Raw genomic sequence first — 12,762 nt, forward strand, 5'->3', positions numbered from 1 at the left:
ACAAAAATTGATGGAAAATGGGAAAGTTACGTATTTTATGCCAAAAGATTGTCTGAATGGGGCATGCTGGGACTTAAAATAGGAGCGGGAGGATTTTCGCAAAAGGTTAAAGCCGAGAGTTGAACAGAAGGAGGTCGACTCTCATCCAAATGGTCCTAAAGAAATGTTTGTATGGAGTATATATTTTGCATCAAAGTCCAATCATCTGCAAGATATTCAACCTCCGTCTCTTCATAGATATCGAGATACGAGTTCATAGTTGATTACAATCCCTCGTCTTCTCGGTTTTTCGCGGTGTATTTACTTGACGTTGTAGAACTCACAACGCAACGCCGTGCATGCTGGGAGGACGCAGCAAGCTTCACATGGGGGACAATGGGACTATATAAAAACGCACCAATGCAGTGCAGAGAGAGGAAAGTGCTTCTCCGTCTGACTTTGGATTCGCCCGCATGTGTGAATCTTCGCTTCTCCGATTACTCGCCGCGGTTCTTCTTTTCCACTGCGTCTGCACGTCAACTTCACGCTGCGAACCATTACGGGAGCGAGAGAAAAATAAAAAAAGAGTGTGGGAGGGAGCTGCTGGAGGAACCCAGTTGGCAGTTGTCACTTGTAACCGAGGCTGAAACCGCACAGCGTTCCTCATCCGAGGTTGCCAGATTCGCTCTGGCAACCCCCGAGAAGCCGTCTAATAGAAATGTGGGAAGCGACTGACATTTTCAGTTTTTCCTTTGGTTATTCTCCATCCACCCCCCCCTCCTCCCGTTGTCCCTCCCTGTCATTAACTCTTGAGATGGATGGTTTCCACTTGGCCATGTTGACAGAAACACGTTGCTCCCGTCCTCGGCTAAAGGCCGAGTCATCCATCCTCGCGTGCTCGGAGTCAAAAAAAGCGACGCAGAGCAGCTAATTTTCCGCCCCATGAACTGAACGGCGAGCCGCGGAGTCCACTACTAGAAAAGGTCGCCGTTCGAACGGAGCAGAGAGACGACCGTTTAAACCCGACTCGACTGTGCGGAACCAGAAATACAAACAATATGGTCGTAGTAAAAGAGCTGAGTCATTAAAAAAATGCAATTATGGGCACAAAAGCCTCTGCTGAGGGTCAAAGCTGTGACGGCGATACTACATCCTGACATCCACTCAACGTCACAATTTCCCATCATTCATCCTCACGTGCTGAATATGCAGAGACGTGCATATAAATAATACATCTGCAAGCAATTACAGTAGAAGTACAGTAAACTGCATGCTAATGATGTAGTAAAAGATAAAGTAAAAAGTTCGTAAACGGCTGTCGGGTCTCCGTACCGGCTGATGTTGAGCGCGAGCTGCCGGGTGCAGGTTTTGATCCGGTTCTGAGCCTCCATGTGCGTCATGAGCTCCGTGCTGTCGCCGTTGATGGCCAGGATGGTGTCGCCCGGACACAGCTCGCCCTGCGCCGCCTTGCCGCCGGGCGTCACCTGCGGGGAGACATGCAAAAGGGACGTTGAGAAAGTGGCGTCGGGCAGCAAGAAAGAGAGAAAAAAGCAGTGGGAGCGTCACCGAGGAGGCCAAGTTCAACACAGGCAGCTCTCTTTCCTTTTGATTTATGGGATATCGCCTCGGGCGGCAATTTACGTTCTCAAGCGCCAGAAACAACGACACCGAGGAGAGTTTTCTTTAACGCGTCTCGGCTTTAGAAATTCAATTAAAAACGAACTTTGCGATCGCTCGTCGATTGCGTCAACCCTTCAGCGGATGGTGAGGTTGTGTTTGCAAATGAGCTTTGAAACCCCGAACTGTCTCTGTGTAATGTAAGATTAATTTGCCAGAACATCTGCTCAATATGTTCTTATAGCTCCACCCCTCTCCGCTTTGATCTTGTAAAACATGTCCACATCGCTTTCATTTGGGAGATTATGTTTGAGCCGCTGGACAGTGAGCAGGTTTCCCCTCGCTGTGATCCTTTTATTCCAGAAACAGCACCGGTCTCCTGTCTCCAGTGGGTGCAGTGCACCTTCACAGACACACTAAACACCATATGACAACAATTATCCAACATTACATACACACACAACCCGCTGCTTGCAGGCCGGGGTCATTTTTTTGGCAGAAATACATCAGAATAAACTACCAGTCAAATCATCGGACCGAGACATGCACAGTAAAACACGGGGAAGCTGCATGGAGAGAAAAACTATATAACTTTACTAGCAATGAATCAAAAGACAGAATAAAATGTGAACATTTGCCAAAATGTCTCCGGTCGTCCGTGTGCTGTCGAGCTATGACGCGCATGAGTATTAGTTTGACTGCGTTTTTTTCCCCCCGCCAACCATTTAAACGCGAGGACGTTTTCCGCAGCTGGATGCAATCGGCGTTTGTCATAATGTTTTTGGAAGAGTTTGAAGCACAATCTGTGGCGCTTTAATAAGAGTTGGACTTGACGATAATATTATTAACCGTTCCGAACACACAGAGGAGTTTATACGTCGAGCAGCAGCTGTGGGCAGCTGGCAGGAAACTAGAGATGATTAATGTGCTGATTATTTTATCAACGAACTATTTAGACTATAGACCCCTTTATGACACATCGTTGAGGATGGAAGAAGTTTCTCTCAATATGTTCGTTCGCTCGCTATCTGGTACCGACATGAACCAACTGGACCGTGTTAGCCGACCCCGACGTCGTTGGCTGGTTATTTCGCTAGTTATCTAACTAGCTAGGCTTAGGGTACTGCTAACTAGCTAGTCTCTCTTTGACGACATTGTTGGGATCATTTTCTGTCGCAGGAAAGCGTAGCAGAGCAAGCTAGCCAAGTAGCCAGCCAAACCCAACGTCGTTGGCCTCTATTTCCCGAGTTAGCTAACTAGCTAGTCTCTCTTTGACTACATTGTCTGGATCATTTTTTGTTGCCTGTGTCGCAGGACAGTGTAGCGGAGCAAACTAGCAAAGTAGCCAGCCGACCCCCACGTGGTTGGCCTGCTATTTCGCTTGTTAGCTAACTAGCTAGTCTCTCTTTGACTGCATTGATGGGATCATTTTCTGTTACCTGTGTTGTAGGAACGCGTAGCGGAGCAAGCTAGCAAAGTAGCCAGTCGTCCACTAGTTAGCTTGCTGACTCCATCATGCTACATTGGTTTCAGAAAATAAGCCCAACTTCTCTTCATTGTGCCGATAATTAAACCTGCTGCGGCAAAGCTAACCTATTGGCAACCTGTTAGCTTTGATATTGTAGCTCGCTTGAGCCTGGAGTTACAGTTTAACATCTCAAATGTAAACGCGAGATCAATTCTGACACCGAACAAAGCGGCAAGACTACCGGTTTCCTCTATTGGCGAAAAAATCTGAACCAGGAAGCACTTTGTGACATACCTGAGAGCTAAAAGGCTAGAATGGCCACCTGTAAGCATGAGCACTCAGAGAAGATTTAAGCTGGTGTTCCTGTTAATGGGCCACTCGTATGTCAAGTGTCGGTGATTAATCTTTGTCCCGTCGGCCAAGTTTTCAAGCGGATGCCTCCCTCTGAGCGCCCACTGCCCGACCCCGCAACAGCTCGCAACCTTGTGTTTAAATAACATTCAGTTCTCTCTCAGATATCCGTCGTTTAATCCAAGATAAATTAAGATTTTATCCTCAGGAAATAACCAACAGAGAGATCTGCTTGTGCAAGAGCAGCAGCCTCGCTAACCCGGGAAGAGCGTCTTTAAGAGCAAAGGCACACAAGTTCACGCTCCATGAAGCGCTAATAGCTGAGTCGTGTGGTTCTGATGTGGAATTCCTAATTTACGGCCTCCGACCGCCCCAATGTCCCCGACTCAGTTCCTGTAAACGGAGAGGTGAGGCATTGTGGGAAATGTGTGTAAGTGTGTATGTGAATCAGAGGGAACCTCACCTAAAAATACATTTCAGGCGAGCTAAACAGCCAACGTTGCTGTAACTTCTTCATCATGCTACTACTCATGATATGAATCATCATCTCTTGTACTTCTGTGCAACCTGGCAGAGGGATCCTCCTCTGTTGCTCTCTTGAATGTTTCTTCCCTTTTTCTCCCCTTAAAAAGGTTTTTTTCCTGAAAGTCTGAGGATGTCGTACGTGAAGGCAAAGTTGTTTGTGTACGTGTGTGAGGTGAGCTTCATTAAACCCACTAGTACGTCCTGGTGGGTGTGTGTGTGTGTGTGTGTGTGTGTGTGTGTGTGTGTGTGTGTGTGTGTGTGTGTGTGTGTGTGTGTGTGTGTGTGTGTGTGTGTGTCACAGTGGGCCGAAGTTCATGCAAACCCCCAAACAAAGTGATTTATTTCACCTCAGGGTCGGACCATGAATAGCAGGGTATGAGTCACTCACACACACACACACACACACTCTCTCTCACACACACACACACACACTAACACACGACTGAGGTCGTCACTAGAGGACAAACATTCCCGTCTTGGACTCATAAGGAGAGCAGAGTTAAGTGGTTCAGACATAATCACAAAGTGCTATATTTACACTGCGGATGTTGTGTGATGTCATCACACAACATCCGCTAATTATGTTTTTACTCCGCGGCATTTCAAACATTTGTATTTTTGCCTTTTCCCACTCGCATGAAACCACATCGTAGTAACCGGGTCGGAGCGATCCCCTCTTGCTCGCTTCACGTCGTCGACGCTAAAGTTAGAAGAAGGAGACGACGCTCGCCTCGCAAAACAACTCTTAATTATAGATGATTAAGAGTTGTCTCGGGCGCGAGCTGATAGGAACGAACAAGGAGTGGTTTCTAGAAGTGGTGGAAAGGAAGAAAAAGAGAATAAATAAACAAAATTATCCAAATTTGCGCAAGATTTGACTCAAACTATCAAAATAAGGGCACTCGTTTGAATGTGAAGAATGAAAAAGAGAGTTTTAACCAGTTAAATGATCCAAATATTTGATTTACCTCAAGAAATGTAAATGAACATATCATTTCAAGTTAATTTTGACACACTGCAGGATATCTCTTTGTATAGTTATGAAGTGTTAGGTAAATATATTGTCTCTATTCTTAAACAAACACCTCGTTTGTAATCAAAATCTGCACAAATCATCATAACACACAGTTGTGTTTGTGGCTTTATGAGTGTGTTTAGTAGCTCCAAGGACAAGAGATTAAAAGATCAACTCTTTCCAGATCAGCTTTACATTCTTACCTTTCAAAATAAAAGCCCTGGACAACGTTGGCTGACTGTTTACTAGAAGGAAACTCAAAGAATTGACTCAAAATATCTCACAGCATCGTAGATCATGACAGTGAAACAAAGAGAAAGTGGAAGTGAGCGAGAAGACGAAGACGACGCAAACGGCAACAAGGAAAAGCACACGATTAAAAACTCGCTTCATGCTGTAGACAGGAGTCATACACATCCTGACCAACGGATTTCATGACTTTAAACCACATTTCCAAGACTTTAAAGCAAATTTCCATGACTTTTAACCAAATGTTCATGACTTAACCAAATTTCCAAGACTTTCCATGAATTTTAACCCACTTTTAACCAAATTTTCAAGATTTTTCATGACTTATAACCATATTTCCACGGCTTTTCACCATATTTCCATGACTTTAAACCAATTGTCAATGACTTTTAACCAATTTCTCATGACTTTTGCATGACTTTAAATCAATTTTCTATGAGTTTAAATCAATTTCCATGACTTTAAACCAAATGTCCATGAGCAAACATTGTGTGAAATGTGTGTGTGAACAGTAAAAAGTGATCAAATGTAGTATTTGAACTAACAATGAGGATTCAAAGCATACAGTAAACCTTAAATGAAACAAATGAATGAGAGACAATAGTTTAACTAAAAGAATAAACATTTATATAGATGCCTGTATGTATGCTGCTGATATTTTGAGCCTCTTTCTTTTAAAAGCAAATTCATTATTTCAAACTCGGCGTAAATGAACGTCATGAACACATGAATATTACACATTTACATGACTCCTACTTGTTTAGAGTAGAGCTACAGACGAGCAGCATCGCTCTGCTGGTCTCAAAAGGTTATTTATGAACTTCTTGGACAGAACCGTCCGCTATCTCCTGCACGAGAGCAGCCTGCAGCCGACCAGTATAACCAGCGGAGGACCGGCCCGGGTGGCTTTCGGTCACATGTCCCGTCTGAGGAATGCGTGCGCCGAGAGATTAAAGGGTACAAAGGACACGCAGTGCGATCTGAGATACACGTGTTCTTGAGGCCGACTCCAGCGTCCTTCAGCTCAACCAACATGAAAACGACCTCGATGTGAACGCAGGTTATTTTCCTCCCCCTTTCTTCTTTTAAGTGGAAAACCAGCCGTTCCATAAAGAGCGTGACGGATGATTCTTCGTGACTCTTTTATTTCCTGGAGGATAGCTTCACATGTTCCTCGCGGTTTTCCTAAAAAGCTTCGATGGAAAGAGGGTTTTTTTTTGGGGTGGTGGAATCGTTCCTCCTGTCGGTGTAGTGTAGACTTCTATACAACCAAAGGAGTAGCCCTCTGGTGGTTAGTAGAGAACGCAGCTTTAACACATGAAGCATAAACTTCTATACAAACAAAGGAGTAGCCCCCTGGTGGTCAGTAGAGAGAATGCAGCTTTAAGACATAAAGCACAGACAACTTCTATACAACCTAGAGGAGTCGCCCCCTGGTGGTCTGGAGAGAGAATGCAGCTTTAACACATGACTTCTATACAACCAGAGGAGTCACCCCCCTGGTGGACAGAGAGAATAAACTTTAACACATGAAGTATGGACTTCTATACAACCAAAGGAGTAGCCCCTCTGGTGATTAGTTGAGAATGCAGCTTTAACACATGAAGCATGTACTTCTATACAACCAGAGGAGGCACCCCCTGGTGGTCAGGAGAGAGAATGCAGTTTAACCACATGAACCATGGACTTCTATACAACCAAAGGAGTTAAATATTGTCATGTATTTTTAACAGTTTGACGGTGGATTTGATGACTGAGGCGGAACGAAATCCATGAGCAAACAGAAGAACTCAGTAAAGTTATATCTATGCATGTACTGGTTCCATGTACATAGTTAAGAAAACCATGTTTATTTATCAGATTGGTGCGAGACCCAAAGTCTCCCTATCGGCACTGAAGAAGTCGTATCGGTGCGTCCGGAAACTATTTACAATAGTGATCGTTAAAGTAATTTTTCAAGCAAAAGGCGCAGAACTTTTTCTTCCTTTTCACAAATTTCCAGAACGTGTCATGTGCGAAAGAAACATCAGTTTGTCTGAAAGGACAGATAGTAAAAAAAAAAAACAGTGTCGGAGTTATTTACCCGACACTCAGTCGTGAATTCCCGTCCAGAAGACGACCGACAAACGCCCCGACACGTCGGTTTGACACCGATTACACCGCAGCTGCCATATTCGACGTGTCCTCGCTAAATGCTTCAGCAGTTAGCGATTTTATTATGTTTCTGCTTCTCCGACACACACACACACACACACACACAAACACACACACAGTGTTTCCAGAGTGGAGTAGACACGTCATTAACTGGCTGGAGTCTTAACGGGCTGGCGGGAGACTAATGGGCTTATCCTGGGACATTATCACCTTCAGGGGGAAAAAACAGCTGCCGCCATCACAACTGGTTTTCTGGTATTTACAACTTTCACTGTCTCCAAGTGCAGGTGTTTTTTCAGGCTTTCACTTGTATTCATGCAGAATAAAATGAAGGAAGAAGGGAGGAGGAGGTGTGTCAGTCTTGAATAAGACATTTTTTAAATGACCAAAATTTTACAAATAACATCTACGAACTATTTGACTCTAAATGACCATAAATTACTAAATGAACATCATGTTGTAATGAAGAAGACTTGCAACTAGAGATTGAGACATAAACTCATGTTTACAATGTTTACTGCGGGAATACATCAAAAGAGAAGTAGAGTCACTTATATAAACTTCTATACAACCAGAGGAGTCGCCCCCTGGTGGTCAGGAGAAAGAATGCAGCTTTAACACATGAAGCATAGACTTCTATACAACCAGAGGAGTCGCCCCCTGGTGGTCAGGAGAGAGAATGCAGCTTTAACACATGAATCATAGACTTCTATACAACCAGAGGAGTCGCCCCCTGGTGGTCCGGCGAGAGAATGCAGCTTTAACACATGAAGCATAGACTTCTATACAACCAGAGGAGTCGCCCCTTGGTGGTCAGGAGAGAGAATGCAGCTTTAACACATGAAGAATAGACTTCTATACAACCAGAGGAGTCGCCCCCTGGTGGTCCGGAGAGAGAATGCAGCTTTAACACATGAAGCATAGACTTCTATACAACCAGAGGAGTCGCCCCTTGGCAGTCAGGAGAGAGAATGCAGCTTTATCACATGAAGCATAGACTTCTATACAACCAGAGGAGTCGCCCCCTGGTGGTCCGGAGAGAGAATGCAGCTTTAACACATGAAGCAGAGACTTCTATACAACCAGAGGAGTCGCCCCTTGGCGGTCAGGAGAGAGAATGCAGCTTTAACACATGAAGCATAGACTTCTATACAACCAGACTTCTTTCTGCCATTAGAAATAATAAAGGCTTTAGTTTTAAGTTATACAGAGCCAGCAGACACTTGTACAACCTTGTATGGGTTCTGCATGATACTTAAACCCCCCCCCCCCTCTAAAAAAACAAAGGCATTTTGAACACTGGGAGACATAAACCATCCTTCTCCGAGACATCCGCTCTCTCCCTCCATGCATCTCTCTCAGTGTCACCATTCAACACATTGTAATGGCCGTCTTGGGCTCGCACGGTACGGCGGGAATGTTGCAAGCGTGTGATAAATAGCAAGAGGAGGAGATACTCCAGTTTATCAGCGGCAATTTATAACGCTGAGCGTCAGACTGCGACCAGCTCCCATGAGGTGAGGAGAGAGGCTCCTTTCCCACCATCATTCTTTATGTGTTTCCTCACTTCTTCCTGAAATTTATTGTGATTTATTCACTCGCATAAAAACTATTCTGAGTTCTGTCAGTCACATGTTGTGTTGTCAGCTGACGTGTCAGAGCACGTGACTTCAGTTCAGTACATTTCAATTTGGTCCAGTAGAAAGCAATGCACGCTCCTACTGCCAAACACACTGTGTGTATTTATGCCCCTGACATTACATATTTTGATAAATATGCTTGCATCGCACCAGCTGTTTCCTTGTCTAAATTTTTGAAGCCAAGATTTAGGAATTAGTCGAAACTCCCTTGTACTCCCGCGAGCAGCTATTCCATGTCAGCGTTGGTTTTTATTGCCGTCTTCGCTATGCAACTGTCTGTTCGGTGTAACCGGCAATTATCTCCACTGACGCCATCGTCACTTAGTTACGCAATGTTCACAGTGCAGAGTCTTCCCCCGTGCACGGATGCCGTGGTATTTAATGCACTGGCAGTCATGAAAGTCTGCAGACAGAAGTGGCATAATGCAGAAATTGTTAAATTGCTGATATTGTAAACTGCAACTTGTCAACTGTAATATTTAAAGAAGTCAGGAAGGTCTAAAGATGTGCTGAAGCCGCACAAAGCAACAGGTAGACTTCAAATGCAGCATGAAACCAACACATAAAGATGCCATGTAGCGTAGATTATTTATTTTTTTATCCAAATTAACTCTGGTCTTGGGCATCATCTGCGCTGGAAACACTCATAAAAAGTGAAATAGTCTCGGCATGTAATCCATTGGTTTTGTGTACATGGACACGAATTGTGCGTTTGTTTTTGATTTCGCTCGGCACGAACACAATGACAATGGAAAGACAATTAGGGTCCTTTTGTGTGGTGGACACATGAATTACACGCATGACTGTGCAGCGGTCGGAGCTAATAACATAGTATTGAATATCAGCTGAAAACATTCATGATGACGTTGGTTTTGTAGCCTCAAGCTAATGTTGGTTTTGTAGCCTCAAGCTAACTGTGGGTAGTTATTTTAAGGCCAAACCATAATGTTTCTCTTAAACCAAATAGAGTGGTTTTTGTTTGTTTTGAAACGCAAAGTCGTCCCGAACAACACAAAACTAAATACATAGAGCTAATAACATAGTATTGAATGTCAACTGAAAACATTCAGGATGACGTTGTTTCTGTAGCCTCAAGCTAACGTTGGTTTTGTAGCCTCAAGCTAACGTTGGTTTCGTTGCTTCAACCTAACTGTGGGTAGCTATTTAAAGACCAACAAGAATGTTTCTCAAAAACCTAACCAAGTGGTTTTGTTGCCTATATCCTAATGTACATAGTTATTTAAAGGCCAAACCGTAATGTTTTTCTAAAACCAAACAGAGTGGTTTTGTTGCCCAAATCTGACGTTTGTTATGCAACACAATATCGTCCGGAAAGAGACGTCGTTTCAAACAACACAAAACTAAATACATAGAGCAAATAACATAGTATTGAAAATCAACTGAAAACATTCATCATGACGTTGGCTTTGTAGCTTCAAGCTAACGTTGGTTTTGTAGCCTCAAGCTAACTGTGAGTAGCTATTTTAAGGCCAACCATAATGTTTTTCTTAAACCTAACACAGTGTTTTTGTTGCCTTAAGATTAATGTACGTAGTTATTCAAAGGCCAAACCATAATATTTCTCTTGAACCTAATAAAGCTATTTCTTTCGTAACGCAACATCGTCCCGAAAGAGAAGTCGTTCCGAACAACACAAAACTAAAGAAACTCACATTTCGTGTGGCTGGACACGAAGCCAACGGACTGCATTTCATGTGACGGTCTCGAGAGTCAACACACAAGAGACAAACATTAACATCAAGCGTGAAGTTACAGAGCTCTTTAACCACAGACATTTCCTAATTTGCTAAATTCCATTGCCTTTGGAGAAGCAAAAAGGCGCCGAGCGAGCGAGGGGACTCTTTCATGCTGAAACCGCAACCGGCGAGACTTTTGATTTCTGCACACGCTGAACAGAGTCAAAGCACGCCTCCGGCCACGCCGTCGCATCGCAGCTCTTTAAAACAAAGGGACTCGGCGGTGACCTTCGGCAGCTCGTCTGCTCCTCTCAGAGTTGTTAATCTGGCCGCCGTAAATCTAAAAAAAAAATGACACCTTTGGTTGAAGTGCGAGGGCCCTGTAGTTAAAGGGTCGGTTTGAGGGCTTGGTGATACAGCTGAGCGCGACACCTGGTCTCCCTCAGCAGCACCAGAGAGAGCGCTGATGAAAAACAAATGTCAGCAGCCCTCCCCCTCATGCGAGCCCTCCAGCAGAACCGGGCTGTGTTGTTTATTCTGGCCGCAAAGAACCGGTGGCTACTGCCAGCACGCTGACTCCTGACCCATATTCTGTGGGTCAGGAAAGTTCATGCACAATATATCCCACTGCTTTTCACTACCAGTCAGTGTTACCGATGACTAATTAAATAACGCACACAATAACATGTCATCACAAGCATCTGTTGAGAAATATGACCACACCTGAGGTCACTTACTGGAACACCAACAATATATAAATATGTCTGATTTAAATATAGTTTAGACTCTAAACTATATTTAAATCAAATATATTTATATATGTGACAACCAATCACCTAAACAGCTCTAAACTTTAGGTGTTTAGGCGATTGATTGTCACATATACACACAAACATATGTATACAGACACATGCACACACACACGCACACACGTACACACACTCACACAAACTTACTCACGCACACGTATACAAACACACTTATACACACACACGCATGTTGGTTGTCAGCTATTTAGATCAGTTTGAGTCATTTTTTTACTAAAGAAAAAAAGTCCAAATATTCTGATTCAATTTACTTATTGAATATTAAACGTTATATTTGAGTTACGCAAGAAAAAAACTTATTCATTCAACTTCTTAAATTGTATACACCACAACAACTAATGAATTAAATCGAAAAAAATATTAATAGATTAATCAGCAATAAAAAATAGGAAGTTGTAGCCCCAATATAGTTGTTCAAACTATTAAAATAACACTTTTCCCCCATTATTATTTGCAGGCTGCCAGGGATTAGACGGCCCCCGTCCGTCAGCTGTTAAGAGCAACAAACACTTCGTAAACTGCAATTCCGATTAACAGACATTTTACATTGAGGATGAATTAATAAGAAAGAGTTTATTAAAAACACGCCCCTTCATGCATTCATTGACACCAGTCGCGACCCGGATGATAAAACACGTTTTCCTTCTTTTTTGTCTCAATGAATGGACGGACACGCGCGCGGGGTTCACCTACCCTGGAGACGGTGAGCGGCGTGCTGAAGTCCCGTCCTCCCACCAGCCGAAAGCCCCACGGAGAGGGTCCCTTCAGCGTCACGGTCTGGCTCATGGTTTTCTACCGGGGCTGCACCGGATGTGGGGGTGAATGTGTGTGTGTGTGTGTGTGTGTGTGTGTATATCCGCGGAGGAGGAAACGTGAAGTAGCGCCGGTCCTGTGCGCGCGGCTGCTGGATGAAACTCCGCTCCTCGCCTTAGACGCAAGTTTAAATAACGAAGCCGCCTTTGACGCGCGGATGACGGGTCGTGCTGCCCGCCTCCAGCCGGTCACACGGAGTGGGAGGGGTCGAGGCCCGGGGGAGGGAGGGAGGAGAGCCCGCTAATCACATTGTTCATGGTGCAGGTTGCAGCTCCATAAAGAAGTTGGGCAACTCGAACCGTCAACTTCTGTGTTTCCAAGTTGATTTACTTTTTTGTGCCATTTCTTTGAAGGTAGATTTTTTTTGTCTGTAATTAGACCAATAAATAATATTTCACAGTTATGAGTTTTGATTGCCTTTCAAATA

At 44.0% G+C, this 12,762-nt stretch overlaps 1 protein-coding gene across 1 annotated transcript in view; it reads right to left on the reverse strand.

Moving 5' to 3' along the window:
* The window catches only part of pdlim4 (PDZ and LIM domain 4), a 50,746-nt gene extending 38,323 nt beyond the window's left edge, over positions 1–12,423 (reverse strand). The window contains exons 1-2 of the mRNA XM_068600860.1: positions 12,216–12,423; positions 1,312–1,463 (exon numbers count right to left, since the gene is read on the reverse strand). Coding sequence (XP_068456961.1) covers positions 1,312–1,463; positions 12,216–12,308 — 245 coding nt within the window. The 5' untranslated portion in view covers positions 12,309–12,423. The remainder of the gene's footprint in view (positions 1–1,311; positions 1,464–12,215) is intronic.
* Between the last annotated feature and the right edge of the window lie 339 nt (positions 12,424–12,762).

This window comes from Clinocottus analis, unplaced genomic scaffold, assembly GCF_023055335.1.
Source record: "Clinocottus analis isolate CAN_PGR_092001 unplaced genomic scaffold, fCliAna1.0.p SCAF_5, whole genome shotgun sequence".
NCBI lineage: Eukaryota > Metazoa > Chordata > Actinopteri > Perciformes > Cottidae > Clinocottus > Clinocottus analis.